The sequence below is a fragment of the Chlamydomonas reinhardtii genome, chromosome 12 (assembly GCF_000002595.2).
Source record: "Chlamydomonas reinhardtii strain CC-503 cw92 mt+ chromosome 12, whole genome shotgun sequence".
NCBI lineage: Eukaryota > Viridiplantae > Chlorophyta > Chlorophyceae > Chlamydomonadales > Chlamydomonadaceae > Chlamydomonas > Chlamydomonas reinhardtii.
The window spans coordinates 2,686,909-2,699,433 of NC_057015.1; the positions used below are offsets into that span (position 1 = coordinate 2,686,909).

Sequence of the window (12,525 nt, forward strand, 5' to 3'; positions counted from 1 at the left end):
TCAGCTAGCGGTGAGCCAGGGTGGGGCCAGTGGGTGGGGCCAGCAACCGCTTTGCCAGCTTTGGAACCCAAACTCCATGCGGACAGCTGCTGAAAGCCGGGTCCGTTTCAGAAAAGCTCGCAAAGCTTTATCTGATATAGAATTCATGGTAGAATTAATGTAACTTTCTTCCCCGCCCTAGGTAGCAGAACCCAGACTTCTGGACCGACTTCGCAAAATGGCGAGGGTCGCGAGTGGACGCGCGTTTGACATTGAGAATGTTGACCCTGCGACCGGTCTGCTGAGTACGCTTCGGAACTCCACGAACGGCGCCCCCCAGTTGAAGAAGGCCTCGGCGACCGTCGATGCTCGGGCGCCCTTCTCGGAGCTTACGGGGCTGTTCCAGGTGCGCACTGCGTTGAAGGGCTGCGTTACTATTATAAACCCTCGGAAGCTGACTTGGGGGTGTCGCGTGAACTATGCGCGTTGGCACAGGGTCAAAGCCAGGAGGCGCCCCTTGCGCAGGCTCCGCTTGTCTTCCCGGTAAGTCACCAAGGTCAACGCCTACGTGTGCCGTATTTGGTGGTGGTATCAGTTCGTGAGGCTGACTTGGCTGGGTTCCTGAAAAGTCCCTTCTCGTTCCCACTTCAGGCGCCGGCCGCGGCTACGAAGGACAAGGCGTCGTCGAGCCTCTTCGGCTGCTCCCTGAACGGTCAGTGCATCATAGTTGTTTTGCTGTCATTCCGGGAGGCGTCTAAGTCCAGCTTCGCTTTGGTCTGGTGTTGACGGCGTTCTCCTTGCGCTTTCGCTCACCTTCGCGCAGGCACCTGGGCGCCTGTCGAGTCCGCGCCGTCAGCCTCGACTTCTTACCTGCGCAAGATGCGCTAACCCGCAGACCAACTATTTAGGCCGTGCGTCAGGGGGCGCAAACCCCCACCTTGGGCGCCTGAACTCCGGCACATGCCTGTAGGGCCGTGCTCTACCGGCCGCAAGCTGCTAGGTTGCCTGGGGTGGCGCACGGGACACTATGGTTGCGGTTGGCATACAGGAACGCCACTGCGTGTCAAGGCCCCCGGGATAGGGTTTGGTGGGTAACGCGGCTTGATGGCCGTGCGTGCACCATTTATTCGGGTTCAGTTGGCCGTAGCCAGGCGTCAGTTGATACGTCCGTTAGAGATTACAGATGCCGCCGCTGGACGATGATAGTGTCATAGACAGTTATCGGTTGTTCGCGTACTTCGCATCAGTGACACTGTCCTTTTCTCGAACCAGATGCCGTGGTGCCCCACTCATGCCGGTGCGACCAGTACTTTTGTGTCCCAAACATGGGCGCACCGCTGGTGCAACCCATAACCATACTTCCATGTCCAATGCCCCCGATGTGGGCCAATTCGATGCTGCGAACCTGCATTCGAAGTTTGGAGTAATGCGTGCCATGCCCGCAACTGATTGGGGGCTTTGATGTTACCAGGTGTTGCGCGGGTGTTTTGGCAACACGTGACGTATTCGATACATTCGATGTTTATGTACAGGCTGGAGAAGGTCCCTAGGACTTCATGATATGATGGGGCCACGACGCCATGTGCTGTTCCGGGCATACCCGCACGCCGCAAGCGGCGGCCAAATAAATCCATAAAGTTCCATAACACTGTGCCCAATCCAAGGCCCAACCCACATAAGAAGGGGGCTGTTGGCCAGTAGTGCCGTGTGTACATTCACGTTGTAACATCCTGCCAAAAGATGCAAGGGCACACCCGGGGATGACCATGCACTCGCCAATGCGACCCAAATCAGTTTAACCAGCCGATGAACACGAGGTACTATCACCCGGGAGAGCGTTCGTTCTCTCAAAGATCACTTGTACTCCTCGCCACGTGCATTGCAGGCACGCTACGACATTCATGGAAAGTGCTCACACAGTGGTGGGCAGCGGCTTTTTGTCCGGCGGCACGAACCCTGCCGCCGCCGCATCCGAGAAGATGGTCTTCTTGTTGTAGTGAGCTAGGTAGCGCGACTCGTCCGCCACCAGCTCCTGCAGCCGCACACTGGCGTAGGAGCCCGAGCCCAGCAGTGCCGACCACTCGGGCAGCTGGGGCGGCGGCGGCACTGGTGTGGGTGCTGACATGGGTGCCGGTGGGGAGGCTGTTGGAGGAGGTGCGCCGCTGCCGGGTGCAGGGCCAGCGGCGGCGGCTGCGGCGCTGGCGTGCGCAGCCGCTGGCGCGGAGCTTCTGCCGGCAGTTCCGGAGAGTGCCGCTGCATCCACCTCGACCCAGTCCTCAGAGCTGCCGCCCGCCGCCGCGCTTTCTGCCGCGCTTTCTGCCGCGGTGCCAGCCGCTTCGCCTAGCGCGATCCCTGCCATGCCCGCAACCGCGGCCACCGCCACCGCGGCCGTGGCCTTCGCCGAGGACGTGAAATTGGACGGGCCTGCTGCTGCTGCTGCTGCTGCTGCCACGGCCGAGGTGGGTTCCGGCTCCTGACGACTGGGCGCCTCTGCCACCTTCCCTTGCCCGCCGGCCCCCTCTTCCTCCTCCACTCGCTTGGGCGCCTTCCGCAGCGGCGGCGGCGCCGGCCGGTCTGCGAACAGCGCCGCCGAGTGCTCCGCAGCCAGCGTGTGCGTGAGCATCGTCAGCCAGAAGTAGTTGAGGGTGGTGTGGGCGTGCTCGCCCTGCAGCGCCGCCAGCGCGTCCAGGGCCAGCTTGCCGCCGTGGCGCCGCCCGTGCGCCCGCAGGCAGCAGTACACGGCCCGCAGCATGGTGGCGTGGCTCCAGCGGTCCAGGCCGCGGCCCAGGAAGCGCTGCAGGAACTCGTCGTCGCTGAGGGCGATGGGCGGCGCGGCGGCGGTGACAGCAGTGGCGGGGCCCGCAGGTCCAGAGCCTGCGGCGGGCTTCTTGCCGTAGCGCGCCTGGTTCTGTTCAGCGGAGGGATTGGAGACGGCAGGGGGAGTGGACGGGTCAGCAACTCAGCATGGGCGAGCGGGCCCCAGGTTTTGTGTCCACAGGAAGAGGCTTGGGCCACCAATGGTGCCCGCAGCCAGTCATGTGCGCTGGCCGGCCTACGTCTACTGCGCACTTGTGCAGGCGGGCATGGCATGCGTGGGTGCTCCGCTGCTCCGGTGCACCGTGGGGTAGCCCGACAGCAGCCCGCCCCTCCGTCCGCCCGCCTCACGCACCTGCTGCAGCTGCTTGATGGACTCCACGGACGTGACCAGGCTGGGCAGCGGGCGCTGTGCGGGAGGGGGAGGGGGGGAAGGGCGAGGTGGAAAGGGGGGGGGGCAGGGCAGGTTGGGTATGCCGTTCGGCTCTTGTTAGCACGTACGTGACACGGGTAGGAGCCAGGAGTAGGGCCACCGACGCAAACCGCCGTCCTCGAACACGCACAAGGCACGCGGCTGGATGCTGGTGGATACTCCACCCCAACGGCCGACGGGCCCATCCCCGACACCCTGCTGGCACCACGTGCACTGGCCCGACACCCACGCAGCCACGCACCTTGTCTGGGAGCACCACCTGCTTGCGGGCCTCCGGGTTCTGTGAGCGCAGGGTAAGTTGGGTGAAGCATGGAACACTTAGAATCTAGGGCCCGAAAGGCCGGGCCAATGCTGCCTTGACCAGTAGGGGCGTTGTGCTAAGTGGATCACAACGCAATCATAGCAAACTTGATTTGTAAAAAGCACTTCATAGTGAACCCTACCTTGAGCATGAGGTCCTTGCTGTAGTAATGCAGGAACAGGCCGCCGTTGGTGAGCAGCGGGTTGAACAGCAGGAACGTCTTGAAGTCAGGCTCCTTGCCTGCGCGGGTGGTGTGTATGTGTGTGTGCAAGATGGAGCAGGGGATTGGAAGTGCTGCTACTGGTGCGTTGTCAAGGGAATTGCAAGTTCCGTGTGCTAGCTGCTGGTTGGTAGCGATGGCTTCAATCAGCGTTCTGCGGTGTGACATACCGTAATCTGCTGAGCGCGGCGTTATACGATCAATCCCATGCCGCCACTCACACAACCCAACCCGTTGCTCACCCTGCTGCTGCGGCGCCTTCATGCTGGCGATGCAAAAGTGCACCATGTGAGCCCTGTGGGTCAGGCGCGCGGTGGATTGCTACACGGCAGCAAAGGCGCCCGATCAGGGTTGCAGATTGACATGCGCAACAGGGCTATTGGCGCGGCAAGGAACCCAGCTCACCAGAAGTACGTCATGGTCTCGTGGTAGGTGGTGCCAGTCTTGCGCCTGAAAGTACAAGTTAAACGGTTACACTGCGCAGCGCTCACAAGACGCATAGCGGCATAATATGATAGAACCAGCCCGCGGCTGATGCACGTACCATGAAGTGCACAGCGCCTTCGCTACCGTCGTCGCTGCACTCGCAACCCTCAGCACCCTCGGCAGTGCCAGCCCGCTCACTCACTTGGTGACGGGGCTGTTGGCGATGAAGCTCTGTATGGCGCTGTGGATGCGCGCCAGCCCCTCGCGCCGCCCGTGCCGCGTCAGGTACAGCCACGCCAGGCGCAGGTGCGTGCGGTGGTCCCACACGTCCAGGCTGTAGTCCTCCAGCTTCTGTGTGTGGGAGTGGAGGGTGGGGCGCGTCATGTGCTAGAGAGCAAGGGAAGAAACGCGTGGGTCTGGCAGTAAGTTGTAGGGTTTGTGTGTCAACATGGTCGACCCTACCTTTCCCCTTCTGCCTTCCTAAATTGGGCCGGTTCCGTGTTGCGGTCTTGTCCCACGCACACCCTCCCTCCTCCCGTCTATCCACCGCCCGCCCCCCTCTCACCCTCAGGAACTCGTCGTCAGGCTCGTCCTCCACTTGCAGCCACCGCTCCAACACATCCATCTCCGCCTCGCCACCACTGCCGCCGCCACTGGCACCGCCGGCGCCGCTTCCTCCCCCGGCACCGGCTCCAGCAGCCGCCCCCCAGCCGCCCGCCGCTGTGGCTGCCGCCTGTGCTGCCGTCGCCTGCTGCGCCTGCTTCTGCTTGCGCTGGGCCTGACTCTGCGCCAGCTTCTGCTTGTACGCTGCTTGACGTGCCCGCCGGGCCACCTGGTTGCGCTCGGCCCGGATGGACGCCACCAGCCAATCCATGTGGCCGTCCAACTCCTGCACGTGCACACAAGTGTCTTGTGATGTTTGCGCGCATGCATGAATGCACGATTGATGAGGTGAACGGTGGGACGCTGCATGCATGTATGATAAAAACAGCGACGTACGCCAAGCGCAACATCATCATCAGCCGCAGCACCTGCAGCTAGCAGCCCCAGCAGCCCGCACGCACGCACCTGCTTGTCGACGGGCAGGCGTGTGGGCATCAGCACCCAGTGCCGGTCCTTCATCAAGCGCGGCAGGTCCAGCGCATCGCGGATCTCAGCCAGAGACATTACGTTGGGCAGGTCCTGCGTGCCGGTAGTGGGTGAGTGGGGCAAGAGGCGGGTTGCGAGCGAGTGTCTGTGTGGGCAAGAGCCACGAGCGGTGAGGACGGTGGGCATAAGGGGCTGGACTAAACGGGTGCCAGCTCCGTTTGAACAAACACGTGCATGTGTGCGAGCGAAAGGCTTGCCTGCTTGCTGGCTATGACGAGGCAGAAGGCGTCCCGCAGCTCCTCCTCACTGAGCAGGCGGTTGAACTCGTCACGGACCTGTAAAACAGTCGGGAGGCGGTTCATATGGTTGACATGCGGCGGCACGTACGCGGCCGAGCAGCGCATACCCCAGCTGTTGAGTCTACCGCCCCAATGCAGTCCCCCGTCACAAGTCCCCGTTGGCGACGGTATCACCGTGACACGGCTCGTCTCAGGGGATTCCCCTGACTCTGCTTACCTCCTGTATCCGCTCCCGGTCGTTTGAGTCCACGAAGAGCATGACGCCGTCCGTGTTCTGGAAGTAGTGTCGCCAGAGCGGCCGGATCTTGTCACAGCCGCCCACCTGCAGCAGGATGGGAAGAACGGTCTTACGGCACACCCTAACGAAGTCTAGTTTGCGGTGCAACGCTAAGATGCCGTCGTCAGGTTGTGTGTAGCACGGCGCATGTGAGCGGGTGGGTGTCGGAGTGTCAGTCAGGCAACGCTGGCGCAACTCACGTCCCAGAACGTCACGTCCACTCCGTCCTTCGCCACACTCTCCACATTAAAGCCGATGGTGGGGATGGTCGTGACTATCTCGCCTAGTTTCTGCGGGAGGAAAGAAGGAAGTTCGGGTTGCACGGCGTGGATGTTGCACGGCGTGAGCCTTCGCCTTCCGGGCTGCTGGCGAACTCAGAACCAACCTGTGCATAGAGCCATGTCGTTCGCCCCGATGCATCGAGACCGAGGCACAGGACCCGTCCCTCCTGGCTGGGGAAGAAAGACTGGAGGAAGTCCGCTATGCGTGACATGGGCCCGTGGGTTACCGGGCCCCTGCTTGCCCGGCACAAACAGATCCGGCCGAGTGCGGTAGGCGAGCCGGAGTCTGACGTGCTCACCGCAGTGCGCCCGCAGCCGGCCGCGCTCCTTCAACTGCGGAGAACCAGGCTGCAAGATATGTAGCAGCCGCCGGAGGAATCAGGAGCATCTCAAGACGAAGAAGAAGGTCACGCGAGGAAGAGGCGCGTGGGGGATGCGGACGGGTGTACTGAACCTGTTGTGGGTGCGAGTCGTCAAAAATAGCAGGGCACGGCTAGCCCGCCAATAGGCGTGCCCGTTTACACATGAGCGCTTATGTATACGCGGGACATCGATCGGGATAGCGCTGGACAGCGAGACTGCAGCAAGGTGCAAGAGCAGCTGCTGGGGGACAGGTGGGGATGGGGCCCAGAGCAGTTGAAACTGTGATTTTAGTATGTAACTAGATTAAGAGCTCAAAGTATAAGATTATAACAATTTAATCTACAAGGCTTGCTGCTCCGCTAAAAGTTGCTTGCAGCTGCGCGCACGTCAATCCTTTTCATCTAGAGCCTCGGCGCGATGGCGCTGGGGTCACGTTCTTTGCAATGCGCACAGAACCATGTACGTGGCCGTAGCGAGCGTGGGGGAGGTCGGCCATTCGTTGCATCGACGGTCGCTCCGCGGGGCCGGCGGTCCTCCGTGCAATGCTCGGCGATTTTAGGTCAGCTATTCAAGGGGTGAGTTGGGCGCGCACAGGCGATGGGCGTGATTGAAGGGCACCGCTGCGCCGGTGGTGAGGGCCGTTAGGGGGCCCCCGGCACCCACCCAGCACCGCGTCGCACGGGAGACCCGGATACCTTGGACCCTCGCGTTCGCCAGCTGACATGCTGATGTTTCAACACGCGTGGAAGATGCCACATGGGTGTAATGCATGCTAGCCACTACTCGCAGGCTTGACCAGTGGCACATGGGCATACTGATGCACACGCACACGCACCCCACGCCTCAGCCCCACCGTGTCGCACCCCTGCCACGCCCCTGTAACCCGCGCGCGCCCACAGGGCTTCCGGCGCTGCTGCGGGCGCCGGCGTGGCGGCAGCGGCGCAGCCGGAGCTGGAGCCGGAGTTCCAGGCCTGGCTGAGAGGCCAGGGCATCATCACTCAACCTGTGAGACTGGGGCAACGGGCCGATGGCACTGGCCGCATTGGACTGGCAGATTATGGCATGAGAGGTCGAGGGCATATGACACAAATCACAGGGCACAAGCAAACTTTCAGGCTAAAAAACCGAAGCGGAGCTGCTGTAGGGGGAGCGTTTGGGCTTTCGTAGGACTCAGGAACACTTGGCTGGATGCCGTAGAGGGCGTTCCGCTTGCCACTCACCGGGGCATCACGCGCTCCCCCTCCTCCCCCACCCCTCCCTTCACATGCATGCAATGCCGTACACACACACAGCTGGTGCTGCGGCAGTGCGGGCGCGAGGGCCGCGGCCTGGTGGCTGACCGGCCTCTGGGCCGCGGGGAGGCGCTGCTGCAGCTGCCCGACTCGCTGCTGCTCACGCCGCAGCGCGCAGCGGAGGGTGGGTCGGGAGGCCGCTGCTTGGTGCTGAGGCGCTGCAGGATTACTGGGGCATGGGCGTGCCGGCGGGCGGCGCGTGCAGGGGCTGCCGGGGCAGGCGCTCCTCGGGCGCGTTTGCGAAACGCGTGTGTCAAGCCTATCGTTTGGCTTGCTGAGCGGCGAAAGGGGATGCGGGCGTGTCCATCTGCGTGATTTACCAGTACCCTGCCTGGCCGCCTTACCCCTCACCTACCTGCCCGTTCCCGGACCCCCTGCCCCCGGCCGCACTCTCCGTCCCTCGCTCACAGAGTCCTGTCTGGCGCCGCTCCTGCGCCAGCTGTCGCCCGCGGGCGCGAGCACCTCCGCCGCCGGCGCGGCCGCTCTGCCGCTGCCCGAGTGAGTCCCGGAGCCGCGGGAGCGTGGCCAGGGGTTCAGCCGTCCATGAAAGACTGAGTGAATCAATCACAAGTGCCGACGTCCAGTGGGACAGCAGCGGGTACTGTGGGGGTGTTTTTCACCATCCACCAAGTGAGGGGGTCGGCTGACCTGCCGCCCGGCCAGGTGCTCGTCGGGAAAGTGGGATTGGGGAGTGGGTTGGTGCCAAGTTACGGTACTGAGCTGAGATGCTGCTGGGGAGCTGCTGCCAGTACTCAGTACTGACTGGAACTCAGCCCGCCCTGCCCACAGCACACACCCGACCTTCCTGGCCTCTCTCTCCCCATTCTCCCCCCCCCTCTTCACGGACATCGGTAACAACGCGTCTACTCTGCAACTGTACCTGCCTACGACTTCACTTCTTAATTAATCATGAATGTAACCCCTCTTCCTGGCTACGCCTTCACTTCTTAGATAATCATGAATGTAACCCCACACACACACCACCACCACTCTCTCCCCCCTTGGGCGCACTCTGGGTTTGGTACTCGTTGCAGTGACCCTGTGCCCCCCCCCCCACCCCGCCGCTGCCGTGCAGGTGGTCGCTGCTGGCGCTGTACCTGGCGGAGCTGCGGGGCCGGGCGGCGGCGGGCGACCGCGGCAGCCGCTGGGCCGCCTACGTGGACATGCTGCCGCAGCGGCCTGGCACTGTGCTGGACTGGCCCGCTAAGGAGGTGAGGGCGCGGGAGAGGTGGGAGTGCGGGAGGGAGGGAGTGTAGGTGTGAATTGTTTGTATGCTTGAGGCGTGGCAGTACTTAGGTGTGGTGAGCAGTAGTGGGCTGATGGTACATGGTGCCTGGTGCTGGTGCTGGTGCTGGTGCTGGTGCTGGTGCTGGTGCTGGTGCTGGTGCTGGTGCTGGTGCTGGTGCTGGTGCTGGTGCTGGTGCTGGTACTGGTGCTGCAGGGGGTGGCGGGGTGGGGGCAAGGCACAGTGCACATGACCATGGGACAAGGCGGCGGTAATCACGTGTGGGTACGGGCCGCCGCTCTGCTCAACCAACTTCGTAGACCGCAAGCCTGACGCCGCGCCCCTGCGCCACTCCGCACCCATGTTCGTACCTGCACAGACGCGGCAGCTGCTGCGCGGCTCGCCTCTGTTGCGCCTGGCGGACTCCATCGCCGCCGCCGCCGCCGCCTCTTGGGAGGAGTTGGCGCCGCTCATTGCGCGCGGCCGGGCAGAGGGGCTGGTGCCGGCACACGTGTCGCTGAGCAAGGTGCGCATGCGCGGGGGTTGTGCGGGTGCATTGGTGGAATGGCGGTCCGGGGGGTGGAGGCATATGGGGGTGGTATGGCGCGAGCCGCTGAACAGCTCGGTGAGAGTGATGCCACGGCAGCACCCCACCGCGCGTCCATACTTCCTTCCCAACTCTTAACTCCCAGCACCCCCTTTCCAACATTTTCTTTCCACTGGCAGGCTGATCTGGACTGGGCTTTCGGTGTGCTCCTGTCGCGCTGCATCCGGCTGCCCGGGCGCGACCAGCTTCAGGTGGGGAAGGGCTGAGGCGTGAAGGGCCGCAGCGCCACAGCGCTTTCCTGAAACAAAACCTCGCTTTCTTCCATGTTTACTTGCGACTCATTACTTGCCGCCCAGTATTAGCATCAGTGATGCCGCCTGCAATGGCTCAACCTGCTGCAGGTGCTGGCGCCCTGGGCGGATCTGCTCAACCACGACGTGAATGCGGAGACGGGGGCGGCGGCGGCCGGCGCGGCGGGCTCGGGCGCCACTGGGTCGGGCGCCAGTGGGTCGGGCGGCTGCCACCTGGACTGGGAGCCGACGGCGCGGGGCGGCGCGGGGGCGCTGGTGCTGCGGACGGACCGGGCGTACGCGGCCGGGCAGCAAGTGTGTGAGTGCTGCAGGAGTATTGCGGGGGGGGGGCCGCCTGGGCTAGGATGCAGGAGTCTACAGGAGTCAGGGCCTGCCCAGCCCCAGTCCACCTCAGCCCCCACGCCCAGACGCCCGGCGCTCCCTGCTTTGCCCCACACCACGCCACCTCGCCCACCTACTCATATCCGGCTATCCCATCCCGCCCCGCCCCGGCCCCCGCAGACGTGTCGTACGGCCCCAAGAGCAGCGGCGAGCTCCTGCTGTCGTACGGCTTCTGCCCGCCGCCCGCCGCCAACCCGCACCAGGACTACAAACTGCTGGTGGGCGTGAACGACTCCGCCGCCGCCGACCCCCTGGCAGCCCTGAAGGCGGAGGTGCTCGCCAAACACGGTGCGTGCCGGAGGCGTGCCGGCTACGTGGTTGCCTTGCGACAGGTTCTGGCCAAGAGATTTGTGAACCGTGTGTGGCTCTTTGTGCGCCTGTGCCTCCGTCGTGTGCGCGCTAGTTCCAGGGAACGCCTGATGGCGCCGTTCCTTTCTCTTTCAAGCGTTCGGCAAGGGGGTGCATACCGTACACACCTGACCGCTACCTTCTTGTGTCTACCTTCTTGTGTCCTGACTCACTGATTGTCTATTCGTCCTCCGCCTCACACGCCCCAGGCCTGCCTCCCTCCCTGGAGTTCCCCCTCAAGCTGGAGGGGCTGCCGGCCGGCCTGCTCAACTACCTGGCCTTCGTGGAGGCGGCGCCCCAGGTGCCGCAGGTTGGTGGGGGGGGGGGGTGAACTGAGGGTGCTTGCCCAGTCGGCAGCAAGGGGCGGGAAGGTTTGGAGGAGGCGGAAAGAGCGGTGGCAGCAGACCGAGGATGCACGAGTACAAGGACCATGTGTAAGTTCGGACCGCCGCTTCACCTTTGCGAAAGCGCCCTCGCTGCTGTCCCTCGCCTCGATGTCAGCGTGACCAGTCAGTGAGTGGCTCGTGCATACCCAGCTGCCTGTTCGACACGCGCACGCAACCCCGCCACCACCCCGTGCCCGTCCTGTCAAACCGCAGGAGCTGCACGACCTGGGCTCGTTGCTGTTCGAGGAGGGTGTGTTCCCGCTGCTTGACGGCGCCGACACGCTTGCGGCGGCGCTCAAGAGCCTGGGCAACCGCTGCACCGCGGCGCTCAAAGGTGCGAGCTTGCGAGGACTGCTGACGTGTGGGGCTGGCGCTGTGTGTGTGCTGTGGTGCGGCAGGGCCGGGGCCGCGGCCGGCGCACGCGTGTGGAACGCTGGGGAGTACGGCACGCAGGAACCATCCCTCGACCTGGTACCCAAAACCATCACACACATATCATAATGGCCCCCACGCGCTGCCTTCGCGCAGCCTACCCAACCACCATGGAAGTGGACCAAGCCCTGGCGGCCGGCGCAGCGGCGGCGGTGGTGAACCGCTCACCGCGGGGGCCGCGCGGCCGCGCCTCGCCCACTGCTGCTACAGCCACTGGCGCTGCTGCTGCTGCTGCTGCTGCTGCTGCTGCTACTGCTACTGCCGGCGGTGACGGGCTTGTGACTCTGGGCACGGAGGATGTGTCGGTCAGTGTGCTGCGGGAGGCGGCGGTGGCCGGCATCCGGGTGCGCGAGCGCCAGATCCTGCAGCGCACACAGGTGGGAGGAGGTGTGGTGGGGCCCTGGGGCCAGGGTGGCGGGGGTGCTCGGGGCGGTGAGGCCACCGTTGTGTGCTGCCGCCGGGAGGTGTTGTGTGCCGCTGGGTTGGGAGCGCTGTGACCTATCCTGCTATTGCTACTGCCTCAAGGGGGGAGTGGGGTTGCGACCGGGCCCTGGAGGCACCCGTGTGCACGTCCACGTCCTAGCTGCACTGCTGCTGGCACCCTCCCCTCCGGGCTTCCTGGCTTCCTGCTGCTGATGGGACTTCCTTTGTTGGGCTCGGGCATGTAACCCCTTCCTTCGCTCCCCCCTCCCTGGGCACTCAGGCCAGCGCCATTGCCCAGCTGGCGGAGGTGAAGCGCGCCGCACGCAGCCGCCGCCGGTGAGGCGGTGTGTGAGAGAGGCGGTGTGTGGGAGGAGCCGCTGGAGCGCAGTCGTGGAGGCTGGAAAGCGGTGGCGGCGGAGCTGGGGACCTTGCTGTCAGGAGCCAGGAGTAGAACATGCTCGCAAAAGGGATAGAGGGAGAGCTGTGCCGCCTGTGCGGGGCTGAGTGGCGTGCCCGTGGGCTGCCCGGTAACGGCGGGTGGTGTGCCCGCCTGCTGCTGCGGACAGCTGCGGAGGAGAAGGAGTATGCTTAGACAGCGGCGGTTTCTTGCACTGCTGGCCAATGACCCGGCAGAGGCGAGGAGACAGGGGGGAATGCCACTGTATAACACGAATCAGCAAGTGACCCTCCCAAGACCC

General features: G+C 64.1%; 3 protein-coding genes across 3 annotated transcripts; 2 read left to right on the plus strand and 1 right to left on the minus strand.

Annotated features, from left to right (window-relative positions):
• The first annotated feature begins 141 nt into the window (after positions 1 to 141).
• CHLRE_12g503900v5 (uncharacterized protein) lies at positions 142 to 1,717 on the plus strand. Its single transcript, XM_001690937.2, has 4 exons — positions 142 to 385; positions 475 to 522; positions 631 to 691; positions 803 to 1,717. The coding sequence occupies exons 1-4, from the start codon at positions 218 to 220 to the stop codon at positions 865 to 867; spliced, it is 342 nt and encodes a 113-aa protein (XP_001690989.1). The 5' UTR covers positions 142 to 217; the 3' UTR covers positions 868 to 1,717.
• A 5-nt stretch (positions 1,718 to 1,722) lies between these two features.
• Positions 1,723 to 6,668, minus strand: CHLRE_12g503850v5 (uncharacterized protein). The gene is made up of 13 exons (XM_043068129.1): positions 6,224 to 6,668; positions 6,039 to 6,128; positions 5,779 to 5,883; positions 5,520 to 5,597; positions 5,242 to 5,355; positions 4,739 to 5,062; positions 4,376 to 4,524; positions 4,153 to 4,197; positions 3,990 to 4,042; positions 3,670 to 3,767; positions 3,468 to 3,506; positions 3,149 to 3,202; positions 1,723 to 2,887 (listed from the first exon to the last, which is right to left on the minus strand). Exons 1-13 carry the CDS (start codon positions 6,329 to 6,331, stop codon positions 1,892 to 1,894), a joined length of 2,253 nt encoding a protein of 750 aa, XP_042918238.1. The 5' UTR covers positions 6,332 to 6,668; the 3' UTR covers positions 1,723 to 1,891.
• Positions 6,669 to 6,798: 130 nt separating this feature from the next.
• On the plus strand, positions 6,799 to 12,506 carry CHLRE_12g503800v5 (uncharacterized protein). The gene is made up of 13 exons (XM_043068128.1): positions 6,799 to 7,057; positions 7,382 to 7,487; positions 7,775 to 7,898; positions 8,185 to 8,272; positions 8,850 to 8,985; positions 9,379 to 9,525; positions 9,726 to 9,797; positions 9,948 to 10,155; positions 10,359 to 10,526; positions 10,796 to 10,896; positions 11,186 to 11,306; positions 11,501 to 11,781; positions 12,108 to 12,506. Exons 1-13 carry the CDS (start codon positions 6,900 to 6,902, stop codon positions 12,165 to 12,167), a joined length of 1,770 nt encoding a protein of 589 aa, XP_042918239.1. The 5' UTR covers positions 6,799 to 6,899; the 3' UTR covers positions 12,168 to 12,506.
• The last annotated feature ends 19 nt before the right edge of the window (positions 12,507 to 12,525 follow it).